At 47.1% G+C, this 20,147-nt stretch overlaps 1 protein-coding gene across 1 annotated transcript in view; it reads right to left on the bottom strand.

Moving 5' to 3' along the window:
* LRP8 (LDL receptor related protein 8) overlaps nucleotides 1–19,135 on the bottom strand; it is a 70,948-nt gene extending 51,813 nt beyond the window's left edge. Inside the window, 4 exon segments of the mRNA XM_075615472.1 lie at nucleotides 2,850–3,190; nucleotides 3,719–3,818; nucleotides 18,611–18,797; nucleotides 19,069–19,135. Of these exon segments, the coding sequence (XP_075471587.1) occupies nucleotides 2,850–3,190; nucleotides 3,719–3,818; nucleotides 18,611–18,797; nucleotides 19,069–19,135 (695 nt within the window).
* Nucleotides 19,136–20,147: the final 1,012 nt, after the last annotated feature.

Below are 20,147 nucleotides of genomic sequence, written 5' to 3' on the forward strand. Positions count from 1 at the left end.
CTCTCCCTCCCCCCCCTCCGTCTCTCTCTCCCTCCCCCCCCTCCGTCTCTCTCCCTCCCCCCCTCCGTCTCTCTCTCCCCCCCCCTCCGACTCTCTCCCCCCCCCTCCGTCTCTCTCTCCCTTCCCCCCCTCCGTCTCTCTCTCCTCCTCCCCCCCTCCGTCTCTCTCTCCCTCCCCCCCCCCCCCTCGTCTCTCTCTCTCCCTCCCCCCCCCCCTCCGTCTCTCTCTCCCCCCCCCTCCGTCTCTCTCCCCCCCTCCGTCTCTCTCTCCTCCCCCCGTCTCTCCCTCCCCCCTCCGTCTTCTCTCTCCCCCCCCTTCCGTCTCTCTCTCTCCCCCCCCCCCCTTCCGTCTCTCTCTCTCCCCCCCTTCCGTCTCTCTCTCTCCCCCCCCCCCTTCCGTCTTTCTCTCTCCCCCCCCCTCCGTCTCTCTCTCCCCCCCCCTCCGTCTCTCTCTCCCCCCCCCTCCGTCTCTCTCTCCCCCCCCCTCTCCGTCTCTCTCCCTCCCCCCGTCTCTCCCTCCCCCTCCGTCTCTCTCTCTCCCCCCCCTTCCGTCTCTCTCTCTCCCCCCCCCCTTCCGTCTCTCTCTCTCCCCCCCTTCCGTCTCTCTCTCCCCCCCCCCTCCGTCTCTCTCTCTCTCCCCCCCCTCCGTCTCTCTCTCTCCCCCCCCCTCCGTCTCTCTCCCCCCCCCCTCCGTCTCTCTCCCCCCCACCTCCGTCTCTCTTCCCCCCCACCCCTCCGTCTCTCTCTCTCCCCCTCCGTCTCTCTCTCTCTCCCCTCCGCCTCCCCCCCCCCCCCCATCCGTCTCTCTCTCCCCCCCCCCCTCCGTCTCCTCTCTCTCTCTCCCCCCCCCCCCCCCCTCCGTCTCTCTCTCTCTCCCCCCCCCCCCCCTCCGTCTCTCTCCCCCCCCCCCCCCTCCGTCTCTCTCTCTCTCTCCCCCCCCCCCCCCCTCCGTCTCTTTCTCCCCCCCCCCCCCCCTCCGTCTCTTTCTCCCCCCCCCCCCCCCCCCCCCTCCGTCTCTTTCTCCCCCCCCCCCCCCCCCCCCCCCTCCGTCTCTTTCTCCGCCCCCCTCCGTCTCTCTCTCTTTATGAATCAATGCTCCCCTCACACTGCTTTGCTCTGGGCGGCGGCTCAGCATCAGATCTGTGGGTCCTGGGCCCAATAGGAAGCCAGGAAACTTGAACACACCCCTGACCCTGCATGTCTGGGGGAGGGGCCGTCACCCCTTTTATTGTATACACTGCCCAGGGCTCTGATAAATAACACAATGTATCTATCTGGATAGACATAAATTGCCTCTATAAATCACACGTCTGTACACATGTTCTCGTGTCATACATCCTGTATGTGCTTCTACACTCCAGCTCTGCTCAGCATATGTACATTATTAATACCCATGTACAGTGTGTGTGTTTTGTATGTACAGACATGCACCGGAGGGGCATGTGTTAATGCCTTGTCATGCTGGCTGTGCAGTGTCTGCGGTCACTCCCTGGGTGGTGTCACCGAGGTGACGTGTGACGCTGTAACTGGAGCCCAATAATATTACATCACAACTTCCCCGTGTCCAACAGCTTGAGGCACAGTGGAATATTGTATTATCTTGTTTCATCGAAATACGCTCCATCGCATATTCATTCTCATATTGATTTTAATTCAAAACTTTCCCATCCACTGTTATTTGCCGCCCAAGGTAGACACCCTTTCACTTCTAGTTCTAATTAATTTATTTGAATCCTGGCTGACTGTGGTGTGTGTGTAAAAAAATAATCATATATATATATCTACATCTCTATATATCTCCCCCCCCCCCCCATCTAGATAATAACAATAATTATTTGTTCTTGGATAGCGCTGCTAGTTTTTACGTAGCGCATTACAGAGACATTTTGCAGGCACAGATCCCTGCCCCGTGGAGCTTACAATCTATGTTTTTGGTGCCTGAGGCACAGGGAGATAAAGTGACTTGCCCAAGGTCACAAGGAGTTGAACCAGGCTCCCTGCTTCGAACTCAGTGCCAGTCAGTGTCTTTACTCACTGAGCCGCTCCTTCTCTCCTCTCCTAAACACACGCTTGTGTGTGTATATCTATCCTATCGATCTAGATGGGGGGGAGGTGTGTGTCTCTCACACGCGCGTGCACACAAACACACACACGCACACTGAGGTACTGCCTTGATCAGGAATGCACTGCATGTTTTCAGAGCTGTTCTGCTCGTTCTAAACATTTTTCTGCTGTTTAGGGTGACTTGGGATGGGTCTGTTTTCAGCCTCGGGTGGGGTGGGAGGTATTAGTAGTAATCTCCCTCTCTCCCCCCCCCCCCTCCACATTATGTGAGATGTACAGTAGTAATACTGGTGGGTGAGTATTTGTCATCAGCAGCACTCCGGTCCTGCAGTCACGCCCCCTATAGGATACCTCGATAATTCTAGTATCTGTTAGCACCTGTGTGCAATGCACACAGTAAATATAGCTCATTATAGGGGCAATGCCACACTGCAGGCAAAAAGGTTTTATTGAAGCACCTCAATGTATTTGGCTTCCTTAGAAAGCTACAACTCCCACTAAAGTAACATTTGTATTTATTTGCTTCTTGTGTACAAAATTAGTCTGTTTGCATTTTTCTCTTGTCGCTCATCTAGTGGGAACTGTATCTTTAAACTGAGAAGGGACGGTGACTATTAAGGGTTGATGATTCTGGCCTTCCTTTGCACAAGGTCACATGGCTGGAAGCTCCCAGGGCTGGTCTGAGGGGGAAGTTTCTCGCAGGAAGATCCCCTAGTTTCTGTAGCTGGTGTTTTTTGTAGATTTTCTCCCCCTGATTAGGACATCAGACATTTAACGTGATTGTACGGGGTGAAGGGAATGCAACAATGGGCGAGGCCGCAGAGCTGGGCCTCTCGGGGGCAGGGGTGCAGAGCTCGGCCTCGTGGGGGCAGGGGCGGAGGCCTGGGCCTCGCGGGGGCGTAGGGCTGGGCCTCGCGGGGGGCGTAGGGCTGGGCCTCGCAGGGGGCGGAGGGCTGGGCCTCGCAGGGGGCGGAGGGCTGGGCCTCGCAGGGGGCGGAGGGCTGGGCCTCGCAGGGGGCGGAGGGCTGGGCCTCGCAGGGGGCGGAGGGCTGGGCCTCGCAGGGGGCGGAGGGCTGGGCCTCGCAGGGGGCGGAGGGCTGGGCCTCGCAGGGGGCGGAGGGCTGGGCCTTGTGCGGGCGGAAAGTGCAAAGCTCGGCCACAAGTTTTGAATTCGAGAAAACTATGACGTTACAATACAAAGAATATATATTTTCATTTTCTTATCCTCGCACAATTAATTATTTGCATAATCGGATTTGTGTGTTTTTATTTTAATAAATTGGTGTGGTTGCTAGATTAGCAAATGTAATTACTGCAGCGCTAGGGCTTTGTTCTTACTGAGACTTAATGCTATACCGTTTATCCCGGGGCTGAGTAATAGGGAAACGCATACAGGAGCGAGAAGGAGCTGATATCCCGGGGTCGGAGAGCAGTATACTAATTCCATACATTGACACGGAGACAAGAACTTCCCGTCTGTCCCCTTGTCGCTTCTTCCCGTCTGTCCCCTTGTCGCTTCTTCCCGTCTGTCCCCTTGTCGCTTCTTCCCGTCTGTCCCCTTGTCGCTTCTTCCCGTCTGTCCCCTTGTCGCTTCTTCCCTTTGAAGGGATTGCCCTAAACTAAAGTGACAGACAGCTGCATAAAGGGGCTTTCACCTGCAACTCGGGGCACCTGTATACAGTATCCACCTCGTAATGATTCTCGGGTTGCTTGGCTCTGGTCTGCAGCTCACAACACTCAGTTAGGGTTTGGTGGCTACAAAGTGGCAGATAGACAGAATAAACTGATCAAGAAGAGACTCTGGTGTTACTCTTTGTTGCGCAGGGACATGAGCCGCTGTGGAGCCTTCTCTATTTGGTGGGATAATTATTTGGGCAGGGATATGGCATGTGGGGTGAGATATCCATCTTTGACCTTCACAAGAGGTCATTCCCAGCGGTGATAAACACCGAGCGCAGGAGACGCAGACACACATCAGCACTGAGCCTCGTTCTGTGATGTGGAAGTACATGAGGCCAGAATGAGCTATGTGGTGAGGGACACAGATATAACCCAGAATCCATACATAGGGAGTGGCCAACATGTCTTCAAGAAGCAGTGGTACAGTACGTGATTTCAGATATCCTTACTACATGTATCTGGACGCCCGGCCCGGTATCCTTACTGTTACTTGTATCTGGACGCCCGGCCCGGTATCCTTACTGTTACTTGTATCTGGACGCCCAGTATCCTTACTGTTACTTGTATCTGGTCAACCAGTCCGGCCCAGCATCCTTACTGTTACTTGTATCTGGACGCCCAGCATCCTTACTGTTACTTGTATCTGGACGCCCAGTATCCTTACTGTTACTTGTATCTGGACGCCCAGTATCCTTACTGTTACTTGTATCTGGTCAACCAGTCCGGCCCAGCATCCTTACTGTTACTTGTATCTGGACGCCCAGTATCCTTACTGTTACTTGTATCTGGTCAACCAGTCCGGCCCAGCATCCTTACTGTTACTTGTATCTGGACGCCCAGTATCCTTACTGTTACTTGTATCTGGACGCCCAGTATCCTTACTGTTACTTGTATCTGGTCAACCAGTCCGGCCCAGCATCCTTACTGTTACTTGTATCTGGACGCCCGGTATCCTTACTGTTACTTGTATCTGGACGCCCGGTATCCTTACTGTTACTTGTATCTGGACGCCCGGTATCCTTACTGTTACTTGTATCTGGACGCCCGGTATCCTTACTGTTACTTGTATCTGGACGCCCGGTATCCTTACTGTTACTTGTATCTGGACGCCCGGTATCCTTACTGTTACTTCTATCTGGACGCCCGGTATCCTTACTGTTACTTATATCTGGACGCCCGGTATCCTTACTGTTACTTGTATCTGGACGCCCGGTATCCTTACTGTTACTTGTATCTGGACGCCCGGTATCCTTACTGTTACTTGTATCTGGACGCCCGGTATCCTTACTGTTACTTGTATCTGGACACCCAGTATCCTTACTGTTACTTGTATCTGGACGCCCGGTATCCTTACTGTTACTTCTATCTGGACGCCCGGTATCCTTACTGTTACTTGTATCTGGACGCCCGGTATCCTTACTGTTACTTGTATCTGGACGCCCGGTATCCTTACTGTTACTTGTATCTGGACGCCCAGTATCCTTACTGTTACTTGTATCTGGACGCCCAGTATCCTTACTGTTACTTGTATCTGGACGCCCAGTATCCTTACTGTTACTTGTATCTGGACGCCCAGTATCCTTACTGTTCTTTATAACTGTCCAGATACAAATAGCAGTAAGGATACTGGGCTGGACTGGTTGACCAGATACAAATAGCAGTAAGGATACTGGGCTGGACAGGTTGACCAGATACAAATAGCAGTAAGGATACTGGGCTGGACTGGTTGACCAGATACAAATAGCAGTAAGGATACTGGGCTGGACTGGTTGACCAGATACAAATAGCAGTAAGGATACTGGGCTGGACTGGTTGACCAGATACAAATAGCAGTAAGGATACTGGGCTGGACTGGTTGACCAGATACAAATAGCAGTAAGGATACTGGGCTGGACTGGTTGACCAGATACAAATAGCAGTAAGGATACTGGGCTGGACTGGTTGACCAGATACAAATAGCAGTAAGGATACTGGGCTGGACTGGTTGACCAGATACAAATAGCAGTAAGGATGCTGGGCTGGACTGGTTGACCAGATACAAATAGCAGTAAGGATACTGGGCTGGACTGGTTGACCAGATACAAATAGCAGTAAGGATACTGGGCTGGACTGGTTGACCAGATACAAATAGCAGTAAGGATACTGGGCTGGACTGGTTGACCAGATACAAATAGCAGTAAGGATACTGGGCTGGACTGGTTGACCAGATACAAATAGCAGTAAGGATACTGGGCTGGACTGGTTGACCAGATACAAATAGCAGTAAGGATACTGGGCTGGACTGGTTGACCAGATACAAATAGCAGTAAGGATACTGGGCTGGACAGGTTGACCAGATACAAATAGCAGTAAGGATACTGGGCTGGACTGGTTGACCAGATACAAATAGCAGTAAGGATGCTGGATGTGTTTCTCTGAGCTGACTCTCTTCAGATCACAAGGAATGTGAGCGTTTGGGCAGCTCCTGGACGCGATCGGACTGTAGAGTAAGCTCGGCTTCAGGAGGCTTTGTGCACAGAGGGGTATGTAGGCCAGGTTGGGGGGAGGGAGGTATAGCGGGGGAGCAACGGGCTGTGAATGGGGAAACCTCTAACTGCTTCTTCACTGGGTACATTAGGAGCGGATGTGATTGTGAGCTGTGGGGGATATAGGTGCAGGAGCTGCCCCCACACTGATCACCCGGCTATTGTTTTATATAGAGGGACTTCATTCTGTGGTCAGTTGATATTACCCATTAACCACTTTGCTGCCAATGGGGCCAGCAGTATATTGCAAAGCCCTAAAATCACTGTCTGTTTTCCCCTGTGGCAGTGAATGTGTTAACACAGCAAAATGTGAAATCTTGTGTTTTTTTTAATTAATTTTTTTTAATAAATCAGTTCTGTAGTATTAGATAATATTGTATTATTTTTTTATTCAACTTTTAATGCCATTTTTTTAATGCGTTTTTAAAGCATCCTACAATTTCTATAGTAGGTTTTAGCACACCTCCCAAGCAGTGCAAGATCTTTGCAACACTTTCCTGTTTGGGATCATTTGTTGCCCATGTTCCCAGCAGTTTGAGCTGCAAACTGTAACAATAGATAATGTTTCCTTAGTGATATAAGCATACATTGTAGCTGCAGAGCTACATTCACTGAAGCAGCCATTATGTTGGTCACACAATCAGGATGTTTACGATTGCCAGCTTAGGTAAGAATGCAGAATTTTACACCGCCACATGCTTTACATATAAAAATAAGTAGAAAAAAAGGAGGGGGGGGGGAAATGTAGTATTGCTCCTTTAAGTGGGCTCCAGTGGAGAGTAACTCAGAGCCCACTCACAAATGTTTCCCTCTCTCCATCCAGGGCGCACACTACATAATGCATTGTCCTGAAACTGTCTGCTTCATGACTATATCATGAGATTTTCTTTTAGATATATTTTGCTGCAGTTTTCGGCAGTGGTTGCACTGTACCCACCTTTTCTGTGATCCAGAGATTAATTTTATTGTTTCCCCTATGGGGGCTGTTCATTTCAGTTTTGGTTACAAGCATTTATTAATTACGTTGCTGTAGTGCTGATCAGGTGACTATCACATGGAAACTCGTATGGACTAATAACCCCCCCAACAAGTTAATGTCCGAGGGTCACAAAGTGATGGTAAATCACCGTGCGACTCATTCACTCGCATTCACCTGATTAGGCAGTGATATGGCTTAGCCCTGTTTTTCTGGTTAATCTGGGCAGTGTATGAAGGAGCTTTGCACGGACCACTGAGTGATTTGGAAGAATAGGTTCTAGGAACCCCGTGTGAGGGAGCCTGGAGTCGTCCCCACCCCCCCCCACCCCCCCTGAATGAAATAGTAAATGTGCCGCGGGATGTGAGGGATCAGCACAACGCTTCCTTATCCTTGGGTACAGGGGAACTGGCTCTGCTTCCGGCACAACGATTCCTTCTCAGGAGGTTGCATTGTGCCGGGAGAGAACCGTTCCCCTGCACCTCCTGAGAAGGAAGCGCTGTGCTGCAGGCAGAGCTAGTTCCCCTGTACTGCCTGAGCAGGAATCGTTGTGCCGGGAAGCCGGTGGCCCTGTAACGCCTGAGAAGGAAGTGTTGTACCAGGAGAGAAGCCGATCTGTCTGTACCTCCTGAGATGGAAGTGTTGTACCAGGAGAGAAGCCGATCCGCCTGTACCTCCTGTGAAGGAAGTGTTGTACCAGGAGAGAAGCCGATCCATCTCAGGAGGTACAGGCGGATCGGCTTCTCTCCTGGTACAACACTTCCATCTCAGGAGGTACAGGCGGATCGGCTTCTCTCCTGGTACAACACTTCCTTCTCAGGAGGTACAGACGGATCGGCTTCTCTCCTGGTACAACACTTCCATCTCAGGAGGTACAGACGGATCGGCTTCTCTCTTGGTACAACACTTCCATCTCAGGAGGTACAGGCGGATCGGCTTCTCTCCTGGTACAACACTTCCATCTCAGGAGGTACAGGCGGATCGGCTTCTCTCCTGGTACAACACTTCCATCTCAGGAGGTACAGGCGGATCGGCTTCTCTCCTGGTACAACACTTCCATCTCAGGAGGTACAGGCGGATCGGCTTCTCTCCTGGTACAACACTTCCACCTCAGGAGGTACAGGCGGATCGGCTTCTCTCCTGGTACAACACTTCCATCTCAGGAGGTACAGGCGGATCGGCTTCTCTCCTGGTACAACACTTCCATCTCAGGAGGTACAGACGGATCGGCTTCTCTCCTGGTACAACACTTCCATCTCAGGAGGTACAGGCGGATCGGCTTCTCTCCTGGTACAACACTTCCATCTCAGGAGGTACAGACGGATCGGCTTCTCTCCTGGTACAACACTTCCATCTCAGGAGGTACAGGCGGATCGGCTTCTCTCCTGGTACAACACTTCCATCTCAGGAGGTACAGGCGGATCGGCTTCTCTCCTGGTACAACACTTCCATCTCAGGAGGTACAGACGGATCGGCTTCTCTCCTGGTACAACACTTCCATCTCAGGAGGTACAGGCGGATCGGCTTCTCTCCTGGTACAACACTTCCATCTCAGGAGGTACAGGCGGATCGGCTTCTCTCCTGGTACAACACTTCCATCTCAGGAGGTACAGGCGGATCGGCTTCTCTCCTGGTACAACACTTCCATCTCAGGAGGTACAGACGGATCGGCTTCTCTCCTGGTACAACACTTCCATCTCAGGAGGTACAGGCGGATCGGCTTCTCTCCTGGTACAACACTTCCATCTCAGGAGGTACAGACGGATCGGCTTCTCTCCTGGTACAACACTTCCATCTCAGGAGGTACAAGCGGATCGGCTTCTCTCCTGGTACAACACTTCCATCTCAGGAGGTACAGGCGGATCGGCTTCTCTCCTGGTACAACACTTCCACCTCAGGAGGTACAGGCGGATCGGCTTCTCTCCTGGTACAACACTTCCATCTAGGGAGGTACAGGCGGATCGGCTTCTCTCCTGGTACAACACTTCCACCTCAGGAGGTACAGGCGGAAGTGTTGTGCCGGGTGAGAAGCCGGTCCGCCTGTACCTCCTGAGATGGAAGTGTTGTGCCGGGAGAGAAGTCCACCCCCCTGTACCTCCTCAGAAGGAAGCGTTGTACCGGGAGAGAATCCAGTCCCCTGAACCTCCTGAAAAGGAAGCATTGTGCCGGAAGCCGAGCTTCTCTCCCGGTACACCGCTTCCTTAGGAGGTTTCGGGGGGCCGGTTTCTCTCCCGGTACAACGCTTCCTTCTCAGGCGTTACAGGGAGACCGGCTTCCCTGGCACAATGCTTCCCTCTCAGGAGATACTGGGGGGGGACCGTCTCTGCTTCCGGCCCAATCGCTGACTAAACATTTATCAAGAGATAACATGGGAGGTGCTCGGTTTCCTATGTTTTTATTTATTAATTGTTTCTTTTTTTCTTTTTTTTTTTTTAAACTCCTGCAGGGCGAATGAACCAGACGATCTGTGCGTCTTTTTCTTTCTTTCCATGGTATATTCTTAATCTGTCACATTTCCCCCCCCCCCCCATTAAACTGATCGGGGTGCGATCACTTGGAAACTCACATTTATTAAGGTGTCAGAGTCCATGTGTTTATCCTCCGATCGGCACTATTGCAGTTCAGTGAGTAAATAACGCCCTTTGTAAGGTCTGCTATGGTTACTTTTTAAATCCAGGACTGGTTCTTTTTCATGTATACGGCGCCCTTGCCCTGGAACCCCAGTCCCTCCAAATTCCAGGTATGTTGCCTCTGTAACCTCCAGTTGGTGAGTTGGATTTAATTACCGTCTGGAAAAAAACCCCATGGAACTGCTGCTTTAAATCTTTCCTCTCCCAGCACAAAACTATAACCCGCCTCCCCGCCCCCCTCAGTAATAGCGAGTAAGCAGGGAATAAAAAGCACATTCCACCTGGGGGTTACAATTAGTTTTGATGGTAAGTGCTGCAGGTAGATTGGGGAATAGCTGTTAGTGTTGGGGAATATTCCCCGATCCTGAGGTCCTGCTCTGGTAATTATACTGTCTGTATTTGCTATGTTTAATATTTTCTTAAATTTTTTTTAAATACATTTTGTTTTTAAGTTTTTCCAACATATTAACAAACACACACAGTGCAGTATTTGCATGCTGAATTACAAGTACAGTTATGTGAGCTCAGGAACAATTCGAAAAGCCAAATCTACACTGAAGCCTGTAGATACCGTACATCCAAGTGATTTAAAGAAGTCAGTAAAATAAACCAAAATAAATTAAGCAGCAAGTTACAATTATTTGGGGATCAGGCCAATTGTCCAAAGGAGACAGCTTGAGTGCTAACGAGTTTTCATCATTTCCCAGATAACGAGCAGTGAGTTTTAAACGGCTTCAACTTCACTGCCACCAATTATTTCAAACACACACTTGCACACACTTATAGTTCGACATTTTTAATTGGTTAAAATATGAAATACTATTTTGTCCGTGAATATATGGAGGGGCCTCTAAGTGCCGCTAGCAGGATGGAGTGGGCAAGTTTAATTTTTAAAAAATAAATAAATAAAGATGGGGAATGGCAAACGGAGCTCTCCAAAGAGAAGCTGGGTGTCCGAAGAAAATGTCATTTTTCAGGTCCTGTTAATGCCATTGCACTATTTTTTGATTTTGGGGAATGACCGTATACAAGGGGGTTTTATCGGCTCCTTCAAGAGAATCACATTTAAAGCTGCAGACCAAGCAATATCCTACATGTGGTGTTTTTTATTTATTTTATTTTTTTTAATCAATTCTGTGCTATGAGAAAATACTTGTAGCATTTTTTTTTTTAAAACAACTTTGAAGGATATTTTGAATGTATTATTATTTTTTTTATTTCAATCTTTATTGATTTTGCAGGGATTTTACAATACTTTTTCACATTACATTTGTCATCATTTTTTTTAAAGATATTTCTTACATTATACAAAAAACGTGTACTGGACAGATCGCCTCACATTTTCCGATTCTGCATTCTTACATATAAAGAATATACTACTTATCTTGAGGTATTATGTGGTTGACAATTGTATTTTTTAAGTCCCTTTGAAAGATTTAGAAAGGACATAGAGAAGCAAGAAATAGTAGAGGAGGTAAAGATGGGGAGAGGAAGGATCAGGGTAGATAAGGATGGGGGAGGGATAGGGCTGCTCGTGACAAACCAGGTCGTCTTTCTCCCCCCCCCCCCCCACAAAGCCCCCCAACCCGTCAGCACCGCCCGGCTTCCTGGAGTCCAAATCTCTTGTTCTTACACCAGGATTCTTTTAGCTTCTTTTTCTTTCCAGACTTTTCTAGATCTGGAGCCATGGTTCCCAAGTTTTATAAAATTGTTCCATAGTTTGTTTTAGCTGGGCTGACCGTTTCTCCGTGACCTCGTTTACTTTTTTGATAAGTGCGCCTAGATGGCGTATTTATTTTCTTCTGTGCCGCTGCTATAGAGCAGCGCGCCACGGTTAGGATAAATGAGACCAGCCGTCCTATGGAAGCCTGCAAGTTTTCTATAGGTTTAGCCAGCAAAAAGGTCAGTGGGTCCAGCGGGACTCTCAGTTCTGAAACCTCTTGGATTATGTTTTGGACCATGGTCCAGAAGTTCTGAATCTGGGCAAGCCCACCATATATGGGCCATATCTCCTCTCAGGCCACACCCTCTCCATCATAGATCGGGTGTCCCTGGAAAGATCTGGCTCGGCCTACTGGGAGTTAAGTACCATTGAAATAGAATTTTATATATATTTTGATTTATTGTTGTACAAATTGAAGTTTTAGCTGCCGATTCCCAGATATCCTCCCAGTCGTCTCTATCTTTCTCTATGTTGAGATCCCCCCGCCCATTTCAACATGTAGTTATGGTTTTGGGAGCCGCTGGTGATGCTATTCACGTATATTTTCCCGATATTGGGCCTCTCTGGTAGGTGCCTTTCTTGCACAACTTTTCAAATTTTGTTAGACGAGAAATTTTCTTTCTGTGATATTGCGAATGGAAAGTGTCTAACCTGGATAAAATAAATAAAACGGACGTTTTTTCTAACCTGTATTATAAGAAATTTAAGATGGTGCTCTCCCCCATTTTATTCTTGAAACATTCAACTCTTTTCTGGAGTGCGCAAGTATTTCTACCTCAATGTCCATGGCCAACTTGGCCATCATCCACAAGGAGGGTAGAGAACCTCTCCAGTGTGGAAATTACAGGCCAATATCTCTGCTCAATTCGGACCTCCATTTTTTTTAGTAAGGACCTGGAGAACAGATTGAACCCGATTCGTCCAAGGCTGATTCGTATGGATCAAGTAGGCTTTGTCTCGGGCAGACAAGCCTCAGACAACACCTGAAAGATCATAAATATTATAGACCATGTGCACCTGACCGGTACGAAGGCTATTCTATTGAGCTTAGACGCCGAAAAATCATTTGATAGCATAAAGTGGGCATTCTTGGAACAAACTATGTTAAAATTTGGATTTTCGGGCCCGTTCCCGGAGGGCGTTAGAGCCCTCTACAGGACGCCCACATCGTATGTCAAACTTCCTTGAAGTGGCTCGAACCCCATAAAAATGAAAAAATGGAACTAGGCCAGGCTGTCCCCTGTCCCTGCTCCTCTTCGTATTGTCAACCGAACCCCTGGCGGCAACAATCAGAGAAGTCAATATACAGGGAATTCCAATTGGGGGAACAAATTCTAAAATGTCCTTGTTTTCGGATGATATAATATTAACGCTAGCTAACCCGCTGACATCCCTTCCTAATCTGCAATCTAAACTAGACCAATTTGGCAAAGTCTCAGGATATAAAATCAACAACGATAAATTGGAAGCTTTAACTTTATTTCTTCCAGCCCCAGAAATTAAGCTTTTACAAGCAAATTTGAATCACAAATGGAGCTCTACATATATTAAATACCTGGGAATTAAGATAGCGAGCTCATATAAGTCCCATTACCAGAGTAGCTATCCGCCCCTCTTTGAGAAGATCAAAAAAGATATACAGACTTGGAATAAATACCACATATCATGGCTGGGAAGAATTGCCTCAGTCAAAATGAACATCCTCTCAAGACTTCTATATCATTTCCAAACCCTCCGATAATCATCCCTCTTCCTGAGCTTAAATATATCTAAAATCGGGTTTTCCAATTCATATGGAATGATCAGCCCGAGAGTGGCGAGATCGGTAATGTTAGCCCCAAGAGCAAGCGGGGGCATGGGGGTTCTGGATATCATGAAATATTATCAAGTGGCCCAACTACAACAAGTAGTGATTTGGACTAATGACCCAGCAACTTGCTGCTGGTTGGGGATCGAAACTTTTTATGCGAGTCCTCAATTTCTCACAGCGGCTCTATGGTCCCAAAGAGACAGGAAGGTTTGACCTGGGATCGATGAGGTGCACGTGGAATAAATGGTCCAAAACCAAGAGGAAATATTTATTAGCCTCATTCCCATCTGAACCCCCTTTTTAAAAAAAACTCAGTTTCCCCCCCGGATGCTCACAAAAATATTTCACACAGTCTATGAATTTGAATATTAAAATAGCAGCTGACCTGATGGAGAAGGGGAAGATCTTGTCCTTCCAGGACCTCCAAAAGAAATACCAGACACAGGACTTACAGCTGTTTAACTATCTCCAGGTTAGACACTTTCTACTTTGAATGTATTATAATGTAGCAAGCATTTTGTTTGTTTCTAGAGCAACCATTTACAAAGTGACATCCCCTTCCTCTTCTGAAACAGGCTCTGGCACACGCCTTTTTGAGCCCTGCCCTCTCTCTAGCAGTGCGCCAATTGTATCTAGTGACTGCCTGGTCACACGATCTCCCCCACAGAACTTGGGCATCTTTGGTCCTCTTCTGCTGCACTGACAGCCAGTTAGTGAACCCCCGAGCCGAATGTTTGCTGATCAATCGGCAACTTGGCTAATTATTTATCGTTGTGCGGATTGTATTGTCGCACATATTAAAGGGGGAAAAAATTAAAATAAAACGGCAGCCTGGACTGCAGCTTTAAGGCAGTGTTTATACCGAAAAACCCCACGCGGCACCAAAACAAGTAGCATAAATCCAATGAAACTGCTTATACCGATGGCAACAGCCGCGGTGTGACATACTGCAAAGCACACGGCTGGGGAAGAGACTTCCAAATTTGTGTTTCTCTGGCGACGGCCGTATCACGTGAGCGATTCAGCCAATGAGGGCGAACCGCTCACACCACGCCTCCCTGTGTGCTCAGCTTCTCTCCTCTATCCGGTCTCTCCTGCATGATCAGATGCCTCTCGGCGGCAGCGTGAGGATGACGTCACCGGAACGCACTGCCGCTCAGCGGCATCTGGTATATTCAAGCCCTTGGAGAGAGACCGGAGTCTGTACATTTAACAAACTTTTTCAAAGAAAAATGTGCCTTCTGAGATGTTTAATTTGATGTTCTGTAAATCGAAACAAGTATAGGTTATGTGCGATCTTACCGCGCACCATCGCGTAGGGATGCTTTGAGTGTATTCTTCTGTGGGTGCTGACTTTGCAGAATGGAGGGGAGCCTTGATAAAGTGCACAAGCACGAAACACGTCGGCTCCGTTTTGTTGCCGGTCGTTTGTTCTTATGAGCGATTAAATGCAAATGTTGTAGTTACCCTCTCTCCAGTTTATTTTTCTGGTGGTGCGTCAAGCATTTTTTCTATTCTACTAATCACTTGGCGCACAGCGCACCCAAACGTTCCTGCAGCAACCCACGGGACCAGGATTGGACTTATTTACCTTCCTCAACCGCGAGTCTCCACTTTGATATTATTGAGGATACAGTCTAGGATATAGGGGGACGAGCACGTCTACAGTTAATGATTTAAAAAGTTAACTGGGTGCCATGTGATGTAAATATGTACAGCTGATTTGTGGAAGCTCCTTCAATAGAGCAGAACCAGCCAGACACCATCTTTTTATACACTGTTAACCCCAAGGCTGATTGTTTGCACGGTTTATAAGTGGAATTGGCAAGGAAACCTTTTTATGTAAGAAAACAAAGGCACGGATATGACTGTTGTGTTTTTTCATATAGACAACCAGTGCCTCAAATTCACTTGTTGGGATTGTCTTTTGAAGCCCCAGATTTGGTCTTTGGACTGTTTTTGACTGAAGAATGGCCAGGATCTGACTTCTGCCATATACAGAAGTTCTGACAGATGGTAATCTTCTATTTGCAGCACTGTTCACAAAGAGTCTCACAAGACATTTACGTAGGACTATTTATTTGTAGTTTATAACACACAATGTTTCGGGGAACTCCCTCTTCCTCAGGTGCAGGATGTAAAGATTATACCTGAGGAAGGGCGTTCCCCGGAAACATTGTAGGTTCTAAACGCTGCAAATAGTCCTCTAACTATAAATGTCTTGTTATGAGACTCTTTGTGAACAGTGCGGCAAGTAGAACGCTCCCTTAAATCAGAACAAGGGGTGGTTTTATATACTTCTTCCAGATCACTAGAAATAGATTGCTTGCTAAATTGGTCGGGAAAATAATTTCCAAGGAAGAACAGCAATTGGATTCTTGTTTTATCGTCTGAGCAAACAGTGAGATATTAATGTCGTTCAAAATGGATCGTTTTAGCGCCCTCGAAATCGAGATCCGCGGTATTAATTTCCCAGAGACTTGTAACTGAATTAGCTAATGAATATATTTAATATCTTAACTTGCAAATATACAAAGAAAAAAGGTAGAATTCTATTTTTCCCTAAGGCTTGGGAAATCACAAACTTATTTCACTTACTCTACGGGCCTTATTCTATAAAATGGTACTTTCTGCGCAGTGTTGTCCGTCCTCGCTGTCACACTTGATAATATAAGGTCCGATAGTGGATTTGATATGATTTAAACTTTTCCCTGCCCAGCTATAATGCAGAGGTTTGTAACCTGGAGAACATTCCATGATTGGGAATAGAAGTAGAGATATTGGGGCAGATACATTTAGAGACGGAGCCCTCTCCCGAGGTTAGGTAGGATGTGGACATAACGCTGGTCTTTAATAAGCGGACGTTTACCCATAGACCAGTGAGGGAGGCTACAGCAAACAAGGCAGAGATAAATCTATAAAATAATCCGTCTCGGGCCTATTTGAAAGACGCTATATTGCAAAGGTCCACGTTTGGGAAATTAACCCTTCCTGTGTCTTTAGATGGCTGTAATTTGGCAAAAGCAAATTAAGGTTTCCCCCCCTCCCCCTGCTTCAAATAAAATAAGAGAAAGCCTTGCTCAGCGGGGGGACCTTTATCCTACATGGCATCGAAGGCAGTATTTACAAGAGACTGTAACTTTAGTATATGATAGCAGCTTAACCAGACACACTATCATGATGATATTTAAACTCTCCAATGTTGCAATTCTATACCATTTACTGCAGGCTCTTTCTGCTCCTGTAAAACCGCAGGATTTCCAATAGAGTTCAAAAATAAAATACTCTTTGACACAAACAAGAGGACTTAATGCTGATATGGGGTTTTTTCACCTACTACCATAATTTTTTTTGTAATGTTTCTCCCTGCCTCTCCCTCCTCACCCCCCTGCCTCCCCCTCCTCACCTCCCTGTCTCTCCCGTCTCACCTCCCTGCCTCTCCCTCCTCACCTCCCTGCACACTGTGTCTCACTGTCGCTTTTATCCATGTATTGACCATTCTATTTACTTATTATTCGCATCGTCTGCCTGAGATGGCTATGGTGTTTTAATCTGCGTGAAGCTCATTGAATATGTAGTTAATCCGTATGGCTGACCTGAGGAAGAGAGGAGAACTCTCGATAGTTTGTCTTATAGTATCAATTGTTAGTCCAAATAAAAAAGGTATCCTCAAGTACTCAATAGGGCTCAGGAAATTCTTGCCGCGTCACAGATGTAGTCAGGCTTACGGTTTTTCTTGCCGAGGCTGCTTCCGGTGGCCAAATTCGCGGCCAAAGCACTGTCCCCAGCACCATGGCCATTTGTGTTTTTTTGCCCATGGCGCAGGGGACAGCAAGTCTGGCTGCAACTGTACCTTGTGATGAAATAATTTATTTCTACAAAGGAATGTCAACGAACTGAAAAAGTGCTAAGTATTTGGAAAGATTTTATTTTCATAATCTTTTGCTGATTGCTTCATTTTTTTTAATTCCATAAAGTGTGTGTGTGTGTGTGTGTGTGTGTGTGTGTGTGTGTGTGTGTGTGTGTGTGTGTGTGTGTGTGTGTGTGTGTGTGTGTGTGTGTGTGTGTGTGTGTGTGTGTGTGTGTGTGTGTGTTTTTCCAGTTTTCTCCCATGTAGGACGCGTGTGCTACACAATATTGTGTCTTGGAGATACGTTCCCACTCCCAGAAAAAACATCAATTTCAGTCCTAAATCTTCTTATTCTGCCTGATTTAGGTTCTAACTCTCTTCCCTTAACACAAACTCTCATCAATCCTGTGTTTGGCGTTTTGGGCTTTTATTTTGCGATTTAACTTTTCCAGAAACAAAAGGTTTCTCTTTTGCAGTCAAATTCTTCTCTTTTTACCCCGAATCACCAAGGGCTTCTATTGAGGGTAAAACAAACAGCTCCTAATGTCATGTCTAGACTCTTACACAAGTGTCAGAAGAGGGGCTTGTATCGGGGGGGGGGGCTGTCAGAATTAAGGAGGGAGGCAGAACTAGGACGTCCGTCTTTAGAGAACAAAACCCCAGATTTGTGTGTGTGTTAATTTTATTTCTATAACGCGAACAGTATACTTGGCGCTTTACAAAATGACAATACAGGGATAAGTAAAGTACAAGAAGGGAGAGATTAGTGAGCGGTTTCAGAGGGGAGAAGACTGGAGAGGTAAAAGGTGCAAAGATGAGACAACCTTTAGATTGAATGTTCCTGCCGACGCTATATACAGTATCTATATCCTATGGAACGCAGCAAGAGCCTGGTTCAGATATTATCCACAGTGACATTTTTTGTTTAATGAACTATTTACAAGTGCTTTTTTTCCCCTTGCTATTGCTGGCCTCATTCTCTCATATCATTGCTCTGTTGATTGCAATACTGTATTTCACTTGCTCCACTATTATTAGCATTAACTGGTTTCAGCATTATATATCGTGATTATACAATTTTAGCATCACTTTGAGCGCACAACGTAGGATGTTTTCTGACTTAGAGATCTATCTATATATCACACTCCATAGTGTAAAATAGTAGCAACAATTTTAATAAAACAGAGTACAAGTAGCACTCGCAGGTGTAGAAGGCTAAAAGCAGTTGACGTCATCAGGGGATGTCAGAACGTCCAGAGTCCAGACCAATGTCGTTTTTACATCCCTTATGAAATCACGTGCTGTGACGAAACGCGTTGGGCCACGTCACTAACGGCATGACTGTCTCCTTACCGGAACGGAATTCTCACGCTACAGCCACCGCCACGGTTGCTGCCTTCACAGATACGGACTGTGTCCATTTGGACATTGAATGGATCAGTTGGCGTGTGAGACAAGCTGGATCCCCCTACCTGGTACAAGAGGGACATTTCCAGCCCTGCACGTTTGCTGAGACCCTGTGGCCGATCGTCTTCATCAACTGGAACCGGCAGGGGACTTATCAACCTTCACTGCTTTGAACCATCTACACTTGTGAGTGCGATTTGTACTCTGTTTTATTAAAATTGTTGGTACTATTTTACGCTATGGAGCCCGCTATCGCTCCTTTTTAAAAAAATAAATAAATAAATACTTTTCTGGGTGGGGTTCCGGCCCTTTGAAAGCTGCCAGTCTACTTGAGCTTACAGGTCACATAGGACTGGGTTATGTTCAGCAGCGGATTTCCGGATCCGCCATACCTAGGCACTTACCTGGTGCCGCCTCCTCTGCGGTGCCGTCGTCTTCGAAATTGGATGTCACGCGGCTTTGCGTTGCCATGGCAACGAGACGTCATGACATCAATTTGATGCTGCGACATCGTGTTGCCATGGCAATGAGCCACCGTGTGACGCCACGTTATTTGATGCTGCAGAAAGGAGGCGGCAGAAGGTAAGGAACTTCCCATCAGGCCTGCCAGGCCGAGAGCCCGGCCTCTGCTGCCACCCCCGAATTTTGCGGCCCTAACCCCGGGCCTATTAGGGAAATCCGCCACTGGTTATATTGTGTATACCTTATATTTCCACTTGGATTTAACCCATTGAACACTTGTACATGCATCCTTGGGCTATATCATTGTTATATCAAGTTTATTATGTATTGTCTGTTGTCCTTTCACTGAGTATTTTATACTCAAAATATTTTCTTTTTTGTTGCACCACACCTGTTTCTATTTCTTTAGATCTATTTTTATAGATCTTCACATTCACGTATGTTCACTATTTTAGGCGCTATCAGATTCTGTGTGCGTGTGCGTGTGCGTGTGTCGATTTACACGTATAGACACACATGCCCACCTCTCCTGCCCCCGAACCCATACCCGTCTCTCTCCTGCCCCCGAACCCATACCCGTCTCTCTCCTGACCCCCACCCTATATAATGCCCCTCTGTCACGGTAGCTTATGACAGGCTGTAATTTACACCAAAAATATATATAAATATATATATATACCTGGGTTTGAACTGGGACGAGACTTAGATATGATAAAATATAATTTATTCCTTGATAAAGGTGAACACACAAAAAATGTACAAATAACAGCAAAATATAGACATTTACTTAAAGATGGCAATGATGGCACAGTCCCTTCTGGACTGGCAGATCATACAGCAATACCTGCATCATCCCAAGACCTTGCATAAAGACACAGGCCTCATGACATGCAGACATGAAGATCATGAAGACAATGGGTAAAGAGTGGCTCTGACTTATATATCATTTTAACCCTTCCCTCCCAATCACGGCGCCGAGCCGTCTAGAAAAAGTCCTTTTTAAGCTCTTGAAGCTGATTTT

Source organism: Ascaphus truei, chromosome 10 (assembly GCF_040206685.1).
Source record: "Ascaphus truei isolate aAscTru1 chromosome 10, aAscTru1.hap1, whole genome shotgun sequence".
NCBI lineage: Eukaryota > Metazoa > Chordata > Amphibia > Anura > Ascaphidae > Ascaphus > Ascaphus truei.